The 15736-nt window shown below is 32.6% G+C and overlaps 1 protein-coding gene across 18 annotated transcripts in view; it reads right to left on the bottom strand.

Annotated features, from left to right (window-relative positions):
* Positions 1-14131, bottom strand: part of LOC105346801 (tyrosine-protein phosphatase non-receptor type 12) — a 31865-nt gene extending 17734 nt beyond the window's left edge. For 14 of the 18 annotated variants that reach the window (XM_066081927.1, XM_034461825.2, XM_034461834.2 and 11 more), the window contains exons 1-5: positions 13931-14131; positions 6405-6513; positions 5618-5694; positions 3629-3763; positions 2574-2645 (exon numbers count right to left, since the gene is read on the bottom strand). In XM_066081927.1, the coding sequence (XP_065937999.1) occupies positions 2574-2645; positions 3629-3763; positions 5618-5694; positions 6405-6513; positions 13931-14044 (507 nt within the window). In that variant the 5' untranslated portion in view covers positions 14045-14131. The remainder of the gene's footprint in view (positions 1-2573; positions 2646-3628; positions 3764-5617; positions 5695-6404; positions 6514-13930) is intronic. The other 4 variants (XM_034461832.2, XM_034461838.2, XM_034461840.2 and 1 more) reach the window with 1 other exon arrangement.
* Positions 14132-15736: the final 1605 nt, after the last annotated feature.

Below are 15736 nucleotides of genomic sequence, written 5' to 3'. Positions count from 1 at the left end.
TAAACATAGAGATAAACAGCTGTTCCAATTACATTGATACATCGACGCTTTAAGAGCAAAAAAAAATTGAAAGAAAAACATTCAAACTATAAACTCTTTGAATCTATCAAATTAAAAGACTGCAAGAAATCAATTTAATAAAAGGAAACCCATATACACAATTGGAACCACATGGTGTTGTAGCATAAAAAAAAAATCTGGAATTTTAGAAGGCATTGACTACCATAACAAAAGTCCTGAATTATAGTGATTCATTTGAATCCTTTAATGTAGCTTTTGATGTACAGTCAGCTCACGCATCTTTTACCACATACACCATAGCATATAGCATAACATTCAATGCTCATAGCATAGCATTGGAATCTCACACCATAGCATTTGAATTGCATATCATAGCATACGTACAACCTCATAGATTCTAATTCATCATAACATACCATAGCATATAGCATACAAAATCATTTTAAATGCTTTCATTTTAAAGAAAAAATGTTTACATTGCAGATTAGCGGTACACTTTGACTTATCATTTCGCTTCGAAATGTTTGGAACTCTTTTGAGTACGGAGGTGATTTTGTTTTAATTAAATCTTTGTAATGAGCATACCATAGCATAGCAAACCATATCATTTAATTAGCCCTTTATTTCAATTTCTCATACCATAGCATGCAAATCTCATAGTTTTGCATTAAAACAACATAGCATATCATTAAAATTGCATACCATAGCATAGCATAAAACTGTAAAAGATATGCATGAAATGACTGTATATAAAGCTGTAATAGTGTAGCCATCTCAGATTTTTTAAATCTGATGTTAAGACGGAATAACACATCGTCATAAAATGGCTGACCTCTGTTGGAAACAACATTTTGTTTTATAAAAGGGATTTTATTGACGGCAAGATATAACATACTTCATAGCCGAGTGGATAAAGTGTCGGACTTGTGATCCGTACATACCGAGTTCGAATCTCGCTCGGGCTTTTGTTGTTGCTTACTGAATTGATTTTTTTAGATATTCATTTTTTATCCCCAATTTGCAAAATTTTCGCTTATTTGACAAATTACCGGTATAGTTTATTTATCATTAAATCTTTCATAAACAAATAATTTAGTTAATTTGAGTGACTTTTTCCAGGTGTGTTATACCACCTAAACTGGAGAAGCTCTCCTAAATATATAATTCAAGAGAGAGCTACATTATTGCAGCTACTTTTGGTGAAGATCAATCTAATAAAATCATTCTTTCATAAGGAAGTAAATCTTGAATTTAAAGTGGATATTCATAACTTCCGTCCAATTTTTTTTCACTGTCAATATTTCAATCTTGATATAAGGTCAAATGGATAAACATGGTTAATATACAGTCAGAAGTACTACATATAAAAGCCTGCATGCATATTGAACTTAATTTTCACTTAATCTTTCATTAAAGCAGTCTCCAATTTAGCTGCAGGTCTGTAGCTCCCTGTTTTGAAAAAATTTGGATGGACGACCTTATAAGCTGGCACAAACAAATCTTTTTTCAGACCGGGAGCTACCAACCTACAGTTAAATATTTCCAATTGGGCTAAGCTATTCCTATTTGAAAGGCAAAACATGGTATAGCATTGTATGCATGCAAAATCTAAAGCTCCACATGTATTCAAAATTACCAAGTGTCAATGCAAATAAGTGTGGCTGTGGCATATTGACTCTAATTTTGATTTAAGTGTATGATCCAAAGGCAATGAAGAGGCTGTATCACGCATTTTTAGAGGAATTTAAACTTAATTAGTAGTATTTTTGGGTAACTAACTGACAAATTAAATGCCAGCAATTACTTAATTCATATCCACATTTTAATATAGTTATCCTTTGATTTGAAAATTTTCATAAAATCAATTAAGTTATTAATTATGAGTATTTAAAATATACAAGGAAACGCGGACTTGGATCGATCGGACCTTTGATGAGTGCGCAATTCCCCTAATGATACCAAAGGCATTTAATCTCCATCATTAAATTTTATCTCCTATTATATAGAGAAATTAATATACATGTAAGACCCTGCACATTTTCATTGAAAGACTGTAATTATATTCCTCATTTTATGCAAAGACTTTTGAACGCAATTCTTCCGTTTGGTATCAAATTAGAAGAATATATACCATATAATCATGGGCACCAAATTTTGTTGTAATAATCATCATGGTCATATAGATCAAAATTAATCATAAATGTCATAAAAATAAAAGTCACAATCAAACATCTTCAAGAAATAGTTCTCGTTGATTTTTACGTGAATGATAATGTGTTTAAGAAGACTAATGGGTGGTCAATGTAACCATCAAATCTTCCTCGAATCTTCCTTGAATTTGGACATGATATGATAATTTTGGCCTTAAACTAAAATTTAGCAAAGAAAAAATCTAAATACTTTTATTAGCTTCGAAATTTGAGCATTGTCCTATATATCTTTATACACAGCTCTTTTTCAAAAAAGTAAATATAGCCTAATAAATGGCCAAAACCATCCAGTTCTCTTTTAAGAAATTAGAAATTCACAGACTTTTCATAATGGCAGCTTACTAAGTGCACATGTATGTTTCCGTATTCTTCATCTTCACTTGAAGTCGAGGGCCAATAGCGAGCACACTTTTTCTGCAAAAGGAAAAAATTCATCTTTATAGATGCATACTTGATAAACATCAATGTGATCAAATCAGGAATGAAGATCATTCTAAAAATGTTGTCACTTAAAATGCTTTTAAGAAATGGAGAGAGCCCAATTTAAAACTGGAGTTCTGAATAAGGATGTTATTTTTATCATCAAAAGAGATATGTGCATAAAATGGAAATGAGAGCAAAAAAGTCGACTAAAGAAGAAACTAGTGGTTGAATTGAAATGAACATTATATTAAATCTCTTCCGTACAAGTACAAGTAGAATACACTTAGCAGACAGAACTCAAGTGTCTTATGTAAGCACTTGCTGCAGTTTTGTTTTTATTTATTGAAAGAGGGAGATGAATGAATGAAAACAAAATAATCTAATACAGACACTTTGCATGTATACTGTATTCAGTACTTGATTACCATACTCATGATTTGTCTGAGGCCAAGTATCTTAGATAGAGCATATGCCTCGATCTTGTACAGGTCTGATCAAATTCCGCCTAGACCTAATGTCTCGCCTCATGAACAATCCCTTCCAACCCCCCCCCCCCCCCCCCCCCCCCCCAAGCCCCCAACCTCCTCAGTAATGAAGTTTGAAAATAGTATGAAAAGAGTGATATTGTTTAATGATTGCATGTCTGTAAATATCCCTTTCTGTAATTCTTCATTGGAAACATCAGGACATGCTGATGTGACTTATAGGCACTGCCCAATATCAAGAAATATTCTGCCAATATAGTTTCATTTGAAAACCTCATCATCAGTTTTCATTTTCTTTTTAAATTAAAATTGGTACCAATTTTACGTTTTAGGCTTATGGTTGGTCATAAACTTGCTAGGTTTGAGAACCAAGAACCTTTTCTTTTCCACAAGATATCACAAGTAACAAACTACTTAGACTCTTAATTACCAGCTAAGCCATTTGTTTTCTTTCTATTCAAATTTGACCTTGACCTTTGAACTCCTCACCTTGCCAACTTCGACCTCTTTACAGGCCATGAGTATGACCCTCACATCCTGCTCCCAGGTCATCCTCCAGAATTCATTCAGGGTGGTGGGTAGGGGGCCCTGGGAGGCAATGTATGCATCATTGTTGTGTACATTCTACAAAACAAGAGGGTCAGAAAATACCTTGTAATTCATTTACATTAAATATACAGGGATTTGACTGGCAGAAAATGTGGGATATAAAATCTGTAAGGCGAAAGCATTGCAGATTCTAAGAATGACTATTTTCAATTGATATTCAAACCAATGGAAAGCCATAATTTGGCAAAATCATTATGTCTCTAAATTTAAAATCTGCATACACTTAAAGTGAATTTACACTAGTTATGTCGTAGGCTTCAAACTGTGTAATATTATACCCCCGCGTATACTGTAAAAATTTAAAACTTTAGAGTGGTAAATCATGCATCCACTTTTTTGATACCCACATGTAATATGTTTGACTACAGAACAAGCGTACTTAACTATAAGCGTAAATATAACCACTTTTACACTATACCATCTTCACATTAGCAAGGTTCATTGGTAAATTACAAAGATCCTTGCAACATCATTTGTGTAAAGGTTTGCATTCACAAAACCTTGACTCAATTAAGGTTATAGGCACAAACAGAAAAGGCGTTATAAATTAAAGCCAGACTGCATATGGTACGACATTTTTTTTTTTTTTTTGCTATTAAAAGCCTCTCCTATTTTATATTTTCTTCCTGCAATAAACAAGAAGCATATGTTGTACTTAAAATTAGAGTGGACTTCATGACTTGAAATAAAATTGATTTTAAATGAATGATGCAATATATAGCTACAATATTATCAAACAAGTACTTGTAATGTGCTTGAAACTGCATGGAGACCAAAGGTCTTCAAATACATAGATTTTTAACAATGTTCTATCTAAGTCCATGAATAATTTGAACAGATGTTTTATTTTAAGGGTCCTATTTTCATACTTGCAGCTGTCTCGTGTAAACCAAGGGTTGTCTCTAAGACCCGGGGGGCGGGGAATTCCTCTGCCTATAATGCCTTACTTACCTGGCTTTCAAACATTTCAAACACAATCTAGCTATAAGCTAGACCCCCAGACCCCCCTTCTACCTGTTTATTTCTTCCTTCTTCTTCTATTTTTGGAGACAACCCTGTAAACCTATCTAAACTGGAGCACCCTTGCTTCAATTAAATCCAGGGTTAATTTGTCTTTTAGACCCAGGGGGCAGGAAATTCCCCCACCTAAAATGACGTAATTACCAGGTTATGATTGCATTTCAAACACAATATATCTACAAGCTACATGTAGGCCCCCAGACCCCCTTCTGTGTTTTTATTCTTTCCTTCTACTTCAAATTTAGAGACAACTGTGTAAATCTAGTGTGATCAACACATTACAACCCTGAAATGAAAATCAAAATTTTTGGCAGAGTCTGAATCATCTGGAAATTTCTTTTTTCTCTCAAAATTCAGGCAAGGAATTTCAAAAGTTGCCAGGAACACTTATAATGGTAAATAATTGAACTTGGTTGTAACACGGCATTTGATTGAATGGAAAAAATTTAGTTAAATTTGTATAACCTGCTTTGCATGTCACAAGACACATCACAATGCGCTAACGTCAGAAACGTACTAATCCTCTTGATGTTATGTTTGAATTTTGAAAAGATTAATATCATTATTAAAAGTAAAACGCATTAAATTTGTACAGTAAATTACAGAAAATTAAATTATAAGAAATGAACTCTATATGTACCCAAGTTAAACTCGTATAACCTGGGTTGGAGTAATTTACGCTTCGCGGATTATAAAGCGTAAACTGCCCCAACCCAGGTTATACTTGTATAACTTGGGTAGACACCAAGTTCATTTCTTAAATATTACGGACAATATTTGTGATCATGACAACCATGAATAATATTTTTTCGGTGTGACTTTCAAAGCTTTGGTAACAGTTTTACTAACCAGGATGTAGCTGGCATTGATGTAGTCTGACCCTTCTTCTCCTTCCACTTCATTCAGGACAACTCGACTGTCATCAACTAAAATTAAATGCACAACCAAATCTTCATTCATTAAGGCCTATTAAAAAAAATTGTGTGTTTCGGGTAACACTGATGAAAAAATTAGGTTAGGTAGGTAGGGAATCTTTTTTATTTTATCATATTTTTTTCTGCATAAATGGACATCTAAAAATGGTAGGATCGGGGCATTTTTGTAGGTTAGGTCGGGTTACCCTAAACACGCAACTTTTTTTTTTAGGCCTAATTCTACATCATGGCAAAATCAGAATACAAAACAAAATCTTTCATAATTCAACACGATTGCATAAGCTGAATACATGAACAAATCTTCACTACAGGACAGTATCCATAATTCAACATGATGGCATGCTGAATGTATATATGTAGAAGCTAGGTTTTTTTGGAGGTGATTAAAAATTCTTTGTTTGCAAATTAAGATACAAGGGTTAAAGACAGATATATTCATTTTGAGACTTTGAAAATATAAAAAGAACCTCAGGTGCTGCTGCGTGAGCAATCCTAAGTTTATTAAATATATAATACTGATTTTTTTGCTTCAAATTGGCTTTGTTGTAATTGATATTAAATAAGTAAAAAATAAGTCCTGGAACCATGTGAACTGATGGGGCATCCACTAAATTGATCATAATATATATGATAATCATTACACATGTATACATGCATGGTGGTTACATATATATGCATTATACATTTATGATTTCACTCACACGGAACGATGTCCCTGTAGCGATTCTTTTTAGTGTTATATGGCTGCTTGCCCCAATTCGCAGGAAAAGTGTCATTTTCTTTGTGATGAGCGGCAATTTCTCTCAGTTCCTGTCAAAGGAAACATCCCATCAAATCATCCATTCACAGCTTTTTATCTCTTTTAAACCACATCTAAAGTTTATCTATATTATACATACATGCATATATACAGGGTAGTACCTGTATCATTATGTTTACTAATACATGTACTTAATAACTTATACATAATATACAGTGTAGCATCAGATATTCAGATATAATGTATACCATGACTGTTGAATACTTTATACATTGTTATACATGAGGCAATGTCTAATATTATATTACTTACGTTCTACTTGCTGCATGCAGTATTACTAAAGTATACAATATCCCAATTGATATGGAATGAAAACTCTAAATACCAATTTTTTGCTCATTTCAATGCTATTTTACATATAAAGCACCTCTCCCATCTTTGGCTTCTTCTAATTAAACTAGTCGCATATACCGGTATGTTAACAACTTTGATTTTTTCTTTTTAAACTTTATCTTTGTTACAGTTTTAAAAATCGGGGACTTAATTGATTTAATTATTTGGCTCTGCCTAACCAATCAGGACATAACGTCAGCACTTGCTGTTTGAACAATGCATGTGCATGCATGCATGGTGCCTATGCTTTTAGGATAACTTAGAGCAATACTGTCTGAGAGCTGAGGATTGGAAAACATTAAATTGCATAAGAAATCGTTTACTATCAAAAAGTTGTTTTATATGCAGCACAGCTAATTTTAGATTCATAACAGGAAACTTATTTCTCTCCATGATACCAAAAAAAAAAATCATAGGAAACAATTAAATTCAGTGATGTAATGACAAACAGTTACATAACAACTACATAACTTTAAAAATGTAATATTAAATTCATGCAAGGCTTATTTTAGTGTTGTGAATTATATATATATATATATATATATATATATATATATATATATATATATATATATATATATATATATATATATATATATATATATATATATATATATATATATATATATCCGGTACATACACTCTCTCAATATAATATGGCTTATGCAAAATGAAACCTGCATGCATGTCTATCTAATTTTATGATCACTAGCTGACAATATATAAATAGTGCCTGTTTAGGAGGGTAACAGTTGAAATTGACAGCCCGAGAAAACCATTGTCAACCGACGCGAAGCGGAGGCTGACAAAGGTTTTCGAGGGGTGTCAATTTCAACTGTTATCCTCCCAAACAGGCACTATTTATTTTGTTATACTGAATGTCTTAATTTTTAAGAAAATTTTACTGCTTTTATATACGAATAACGTGAATTCTACAGCGAACCGTACGCGCATAATTTTCGCGCATGTAACATTTTTTATTGTTATACTTTCATGTTAAATACTGAAATCTGATTGGTTAAGACGCAGTTAATAATATTTACTATTACCCTCTGCGTTAGCAACGCACTTGGCAACGGGTAACATTAAAAAATGTTACATGCGCGAAAATTATGCGCGTACGGTTCGCTGTAGAATTCACGTTATTCCTATATAAAAGCAGTAAAATTTTCTTAAAATTTTTAAAAAAGACATTCAGTATAACAAAATAAATAGTGCCTGTTTGGGAGGATAACAGTTGAAATTGACATCCCTCGAAAACCATTGTCAACCTCCGCTTCGCGTCGGTTGACAATGGTTTTCTCGGGGTGTCAATTTCAACTGTTACCCTCCCAAACAGGCACTATTTATATAATGTTACCTGTTGCTAAGTGCGTTGCTAACGCTGAGGGTAATAGAAAGGATTATGAACTGCGTCTTAACCAATCAGATTTCAGTATTTAACATGAAAGTATAACAAATAAAAATGCCACCCAAAAAATTAAAGGAATTTTTTTTTTAAGAGACAGAACAAAAAAATTGAAAAAAATTAACAAAAGATTTTGGAAAATTGATCAACTAGCTTATAGCTGCAGTCAGTATAAAAATAGGCTGTGAGTCAGTATATTATAAATTGGATTTTTACAACATTAAGTGCATCGATCCCTCATAGTAATTGGTTGCTTCCCTATTTTTATAAAGCACTAGTATATAGCTGATAAAAGTTTTTCACAGCTTCATACATTAAAACAATAATGGATTCATGCATATTACCAAACTTTATATTTCTCTAAAATATTTTCATTGTAAATCAACATTTTTAATGATTTAGTATATATTTTGGGACATGCAGTCATAACTCTGTAATAATTATGAAATGCATACACAAATGTTAGTATAATATAACATTGATTTTTAAAAATATATATACATGTATATGGTATGTTTCATTAGCTAGTACATTACATGTAATTTCCTTGACCCTACAACTGTACATGTAAATGTGAATATTAAAAAAGACTAGAAATTCTTAACTGCTGCAGAAATCTTTTTTAGACGGTGCACATACTTTTCACAAGCTACCGTATATATATGACTTCCTCCTACTGTAAATCATGAGGTAGTTGGTGTGTAAAATTCCAGAAATTCATGATTGCCGCACAAAGATGGGAAAGCTTTTGAACTCAAATTTACATTCAGTGTATATTTCCCTTTTGTTTGAATTGGAAATCTGTGATGTTCAATGCCTAAATGTATTAATTTTTTTCTGACTTAAATGTTTTTTTTTTCATGACAACTGTAATCAAATACATGATTGTATAAATGTAAATTTATGGTTATAAGAGGAAAAGATTCATTGAAATACCACATAAAAATCTTAATTTTTTCCTTCTTACAATCAACTTTCATCATTTTGCCATATCATTAAAATCACAGAATTTTTTGGGGGTCTTTTTTAGTAAGACAAATTTCATTTCCTTTCAGGACCCCCCCCCCCAAAAAAAAAAAAATGAAATACATAATCAAAGGACCCTGCAATCTATTAAATGGCTTAATATTATACAAGCCTGACTTGTATTGGCCTATATGATCTCTTTAAAGACTTGAGCTTTATCATTATTAAATCATTGAATTCCAGAAAATGACCAAACTTTCATGTTTGACTTTAAATGCCATAACTTTTGTTTCAATAAAGATACATCTTCATTAAATGAGCTCTTTCAAATGGCACCAAGTTGGTTTTACAATATCGAAAAAAAAAATTGCCTGGGGTTGCTTCTTACATGAACTGTCAGTACAATAAAAAAAGTTCTTTTTTTTTTTTTTTTTTTGTTTCAACTGTTTAACTCTTAATCTGAGTAGAATCAAGATGATTAAGAAGAGCGTCCAAAAAATTTCCATTTGGATAATGAATTTTAAAATAAAGGATTAAAAACTCAGTAAAAAGTTTTGAATATTTGTCCTCATTCATATGAAATGTAAACTTATACATGCAGTAACATGCATCAACAATTCTGTCTTAAAATTGTCACTAGATCCAACTGTGGGAAAAATCAATTTTGCAGAATTGCATCATTAGTCTATTAAAGGAAGGTTTAAAATGTGTCACTTCCTTTAAACCCCATTTGTATAATCGTTGTAAATAAACAAATAAGCTATGATCTAATTAAAACAAACACTTATTAGTTATCAATATTGAGAGATCGACTTAAAATATACCCCAAAAAAATAATTATGTTGAATACGACTTTATACTCCTAAAAAAAACTATATATAGCTTCTCTCAAACCTTCTCCCCCTTAATTTTTTATAATATTGTAACAGAGCAAGGACTATAGTTTTGAACCAAGGGAGGTTAGAGCTTCAGGTCCTATAATTGAAGTTAAGCTTAGACTCACTTGTTGTCTGACGGTCATAGAAAATTTAGTGGAAAAGTGAGACTGAAATCAAAAGCCATAAAATTTAAATGAGCTCACTTTTAACATCGTTTTCACTTTTCTGCAATATACCATATTCCTTTCATAAGAGGGAAACTATATTAGATTAAAATTGAGCCATTATCAAAGTTTTATGGCCCTCGTGTCAGGTGGGCAGCCACTGTTCTCAGTCACTCAGGTAATATCAATTGATCATATCCTTTTGACCTTTATCTCTCTTCCTTAGTAAGATTTAAAGAATCTCTAACACCCAATTTCCTTAATGTTAATGCTATCGATAAAACCCCAACCTTACTTTTGATCTCTATATTTTCTCAGCCTTTAACTGGGTTTGAGATAACAAGATTTCATTGTATTGAATCCTATTCAATATACATGCAGTATAAGGAACTCTGATAATTATTTGCCTTAAAAATTATCTGAGTTAGTGTAAAAGGTTTAACTGTATCTTTTGTTTATCAATGTAAACAGTGCTTTACATCCTCTTAAATGCAAGTTTTTTGCGTCCATCATGTATTTGTACTTTGTATTTTAAGATTATAGATAACATGTACTATGATTGTGAACTGATAATCTATAATTTTTATAAATAAATGAGTCAGGGTTTCATTTATATAGATTCTGTACGAATATTCTATGCATGAAATTGCAAACTCCAATAATTTTCCAAAAAATATGTTTGTAGAATTGAGTCATGAGCTTATCATATAAATGATAAGAATAGGCTTCATTTCTATAATCCTAATCCTATATTCCCAATGATACAAATCAGATTATAATTTATATCTAATATAGATTTTGTGACTTTTAGATTGCATGGATTAGAGTCAGAACATTTCCTATGAATGCAGCAAATTTGAACTTGACAATTCAAGCTCAGTCTTAAATTTCGACGTGTTTAATTACTGGTTTGCATTTATTAATAGTTGGACTGAAACAAGCATATCAATTGGGTATTTTCAGCCTTAGTAAAATGTAAAAAAAAAAAAAACACACACAAAAAAACATGATACATGTACAGCATTAAGCCTTTGGTGGGATTTTAACCACAAACAACTGCAAGATTTTTTACTAACTGATAGTGATAAAACCTAGACAGTCAGCAAGCTAATAAATCATCCAGATATATCTCACAGTGATTAAATGATATCAGGCTTGGGGTAATGCTAAATGTAATGGTAATGCATTGCAATGCATTACATGCTTTCAAAGTAATGCTAGTAATGTGTAATGCCTTAAAATTAGCATTACAAGTAATGCTAATGTAATGCATTACTTTCCAAAATCTAGTGTAATGCTGGCATTACATGGCATTACTTTGCATTACTATGCATATTTATGCATGTTCACTTTAAAAAATGTGATGAATAAATGAATAGTTGAAATTGAATTTGATTAAATTTATTTTTAAAGAAGAAAGAAATAATTCTAATTAAGAAAAAAAGGTTTTAATTGTACATGTTTTATTAAAAAAGGTTTTTTAAAATTCATTTTTGAATTGTTTATATTACTAAAGATAACAGCACAATTTCATAACATTTTCAAGAGTGTTGTTATTAAGAGTTTTTAATCATTTAAACAATTTACTCCAATTAGTTTGCACTTCAATAAGAAATGTGTCAACAACACACTATGCCCCCAGGATAATCTAAGTATCAAAACAATCTATTGTTATAAGAAGTGCTAAACACCCCAATCCCCTTCCCTTCGCTATGTCACAATAGAATAGGAGACAGACATGCACCTTTAAAAGCAAAATGAATGCCTTGTCCATCTATGATGAAAATCAATATCACTTCCAATATTATATAACCCATTTGAAAATAATCTTACTTATTTTCTCTCTTTCTCTCTGTCTCTTTGTCTTTCTCTCTCTCTTGTATATTAATTACACTGTACATTAGTTTGGACTGATAGAAAATACAAGATTTATGTATTTAATCTATTATTGCACTAATTAATATATCCTAAGATAAAGATCGTCAAACAGTATTTTCCAGCCCAAGCTTTGACTGCTCCTGCAAAACATTTATTTAGTATAGCCCGTAAGATGGATGCATTTAAAAGATGAACCCTTTGAAACTTCGATCATAAGTGCAACAGCAATCTTTTGTCTTAAAGTGTCCTCCGTAAAAAGAAATACGATTAAAATATATTAAGAAATATAACTGGGAAAAATCATCTGTTTATAAATTAATAAAATCAAGTGTCCAAAATTATAAAGATTTGTGTAATCTGGGGATATATCTATATTTAGCTTTTAAAAACCGCAACATTATTTCATAAATTGTTTTTGTTACGCATGTTATCCTGTGTCTCTATTTCATATCTGATATTGTATCATGCCAAATGTCTATAAATATCATTTTACTTATGTAATATGTCGTTCATATTGCCACAATATGATTATATATTGAGCAAATAAAGAATGACTCTTGTTTATTCATTGAATTTGAACCTGATACTGAGCATGAAGCTGTAGATATGTTAAAGAGTGTTGTATATTTGAAACATTTGCAAAAACTCTTTATTAGGTTTACTTTAATAAAAAAAGTAATGGTAATGGTAATGCATTACTTTACTCATGTAATGGTAATGTAATGCATTACTTCAAGAAAATCAAGTAATGGTAATGGTAATTTAATGCCCAAATTCATGAAGTAATGGTAATGTAATGCATTACTTTACAATGTAATTCGCCCCAAGCCTGAATGATATAATAAACGTAAATAGAGAATAAAAATTATATCAAGTTAATGATAAACTTTAGATGAGGTAGCTATACATGAATAACATTAGTACAGTAAATGTGTTGGCTAAATTATTAATTTGCAGATATCTCAACTGAACGAAAAATTGTCACCTTATTTTAAGAGCTAGTGAAAAATGTCATCAAGATTGCTATAAAAAAGTACAGTATGTAACAAACATCTACAGGATATAATGACCAGTGAATATTTTTCCTCTTACATGTGAATAACCTTTAAGCCTTAAAGACCCCCAATCACAAACACAATTATCCCTCGCACCAGCGACGTGTATACTTATAGTATACACATCTCTGCTTGCACCCCCACCGTCCCATCCATGGGGATTTTTTTTTTTTGATCTGTGCATGTGGTAGAAGCTAGTGGGCTTTGATATGCAGAAGCAAAGTACAGAGACATTGTGTTAGACGTGGGTGCCACTGGGATCAAGGAGGAAGTAAACACATACTTATCACTATCATATACCGACTATCAGCTTTTTATATTCATCACTTTATTACAGCTTGTGTCCTAGTTAATAGTTATCCCATCAATTTACATGGGTATCGCATAGGATGACTATAGATAAGTTTAGCCAGGGTACATATCTGAATCGACAACAACAGTAGCTTCACGGTCTGTAGATATCTCGGCAGGTGTGTATTGGACCAGGTAAAATAACAAAACGGGGCATAACTCGTGCAAACCCGCTCTTCGTAAACAAACCTCACTAATCGGCACACCAACAAATATTCCACAATTTCTATAAAACTGACACCCTCTTAAAGAAAGAAGAACCTTTGTTGACCCTTCCTTTCTGAATTTCAATGCGGGTACCGTTATTTCAGGCGTAATGTGGGGGGTACATGTACACACTGTTAAGTCACCTATGTCCGAGGTGTCAAACTCACCCTGTATTCTCGGTGAAAACCATTTCCAGCGGGGTCCTCCTCTTCAATCAAGTCGTCGACATGTTTAATAAACTTGTCCAGGGCCTGTCGAAGTCGTAGAGATGGCTCGTCCATTACTCTTTCGCTCGTTTGTTTCAGCTGGGAAAAGTTGATTTAACCATTACGGAAGTTTAAATTGGACGAGTCACGTGATCTCGATCCCGAAAGATATTTTCTTTTCAATTCCTGTTTAGAAGAAATGTTTATATTTAGTTCACTTTAATTCGATAGGGGGCGGATCTATGGATACATTTTTAATTTAAGAGGGGGAGACTGTTTTGAAGATCGTGCATATTTTTTTTTTTGGGGGGGGGGGGGGATAAGAATAAGCGTGTAGATGCTTTTATAACTTACATGTTCATATACATTGTAAATAAGTCGTAATTTGAAATAAGTTTTACGCTGCAAAATGTCAATTTTATGGATTTTCACATTTTCAGCTCCTTGCTTGTCTAATAGGCCTAGCAGACATAATCGCTGAGTTTGAATGATCATCGGGTGGGAGGGGGGGGGGGGGGGGTGGATGGCGATCAATCCTCCCGATGAAATAAAATTCCAAATGAAAAAGAAAAAACAAAGCATATTGCTTAAAATTTTAGTTTGGATTGCCAAAACAAGGCTCATCCAAATCCTACTATTGACCAATTAACTTCGTTTTCTATAGACATGTACCTAAACGTTTCGATCGGACAAATTAAAATTATTCACTCACATGTTTTGAAAAAGTACAGAGAAAACTTTTTAGGGAATTGGCTTCTCAATAGGTAAAAAACAAAACATACATGGATAACAGTTAGAAAATTAATTTCACTGTTTATATTTTTCCAGAAATTCCAAAATCACTGTTCAGAAAATTACAAAAAAGCTATATTAAAAGAACACATCAAGTTTGGACACAAAGTTCAGCTGTGGCCATTTAGATTTTCTAGAGCTCTGTGGGCTGGGGACGGTCGCTACAGTGCCTTCTTCGTTTGGTCGTGTGTTGAGAACGGGTCCAGGTAACTGGGTCCAAACAATTTAATTAAAGTTACTTGATGGATGCTATTATCACCGTGTGAAATGTACGTACCCCTTGGACATGACACTTTTAATTCCTCTTGTCACCCACGTTGAGTGACTTTAATCTGGACACTCTAAATTGACACTCAGTTTATCTAAGTGATCCGTTAATTGAAGTAACTCTTTATATTTGATTTTCTATTATTTTCTATTGTCTATTGTTAAAACTATGTTTTTTTTTTATCTATAAGTAATTGTTGGTCATGTTGAATTATTCGGCAGTTGGAGAGCGACGGTCAAGGCGCTCGAACCACCGACTCCCGACCTCGCGGAATAGTGTAATAAGTTTGCGGAGTTTTAATAAATATTATCAAATGAATACCGATCGACTTGTACATTTTCCGTGGGTCACAATTGGTGTTAGAATCCGGCGTATCAACTTTTTAGTTTGATACACGATCCCATGAAGTATTTTCAGCTAAATTCCCCCAAATGGATTCGTACCAGTGCTCGTATGGACCAGCCTGGACTACGCCTGTGAGTTACCCGACGCAGTACTTCGTACATAAAGAGAATCCTGCTTGTAGAAGATGTGGACTTGCTCATCACGTATGGAATTGTGTTGCACGGTTTGCTAAGTGTTTTAAATGTGGAAAGAATGGACATTTTGCGCAGATGTGCAAGACACAGAAAATTAACCGCCGAAATGACGTTCACGCCATTAAAGTCGTAGAGACTCAGAGGGCAGATTGCGCGACACAAACAGAC

Source organism: Magallana gigas, chromosome 4 (assembly GCF_963853765.1).
Source record: "Magallana gigas chromosome 4, xbMagGiga1.1, whole genome shotgun sequence".
Classification (NCBI taxonomy): Eukaryota; Metazoa; Mollusca; class Bivalvia; order Ostreida; family Ostreidae; genus Magallana; species Magallana gigas.
The sequence above is the reverse complement of the archived record's forward strand: the minus strand, read 5'-3'. Positions and strand labels throughout refer to the sequence as shown.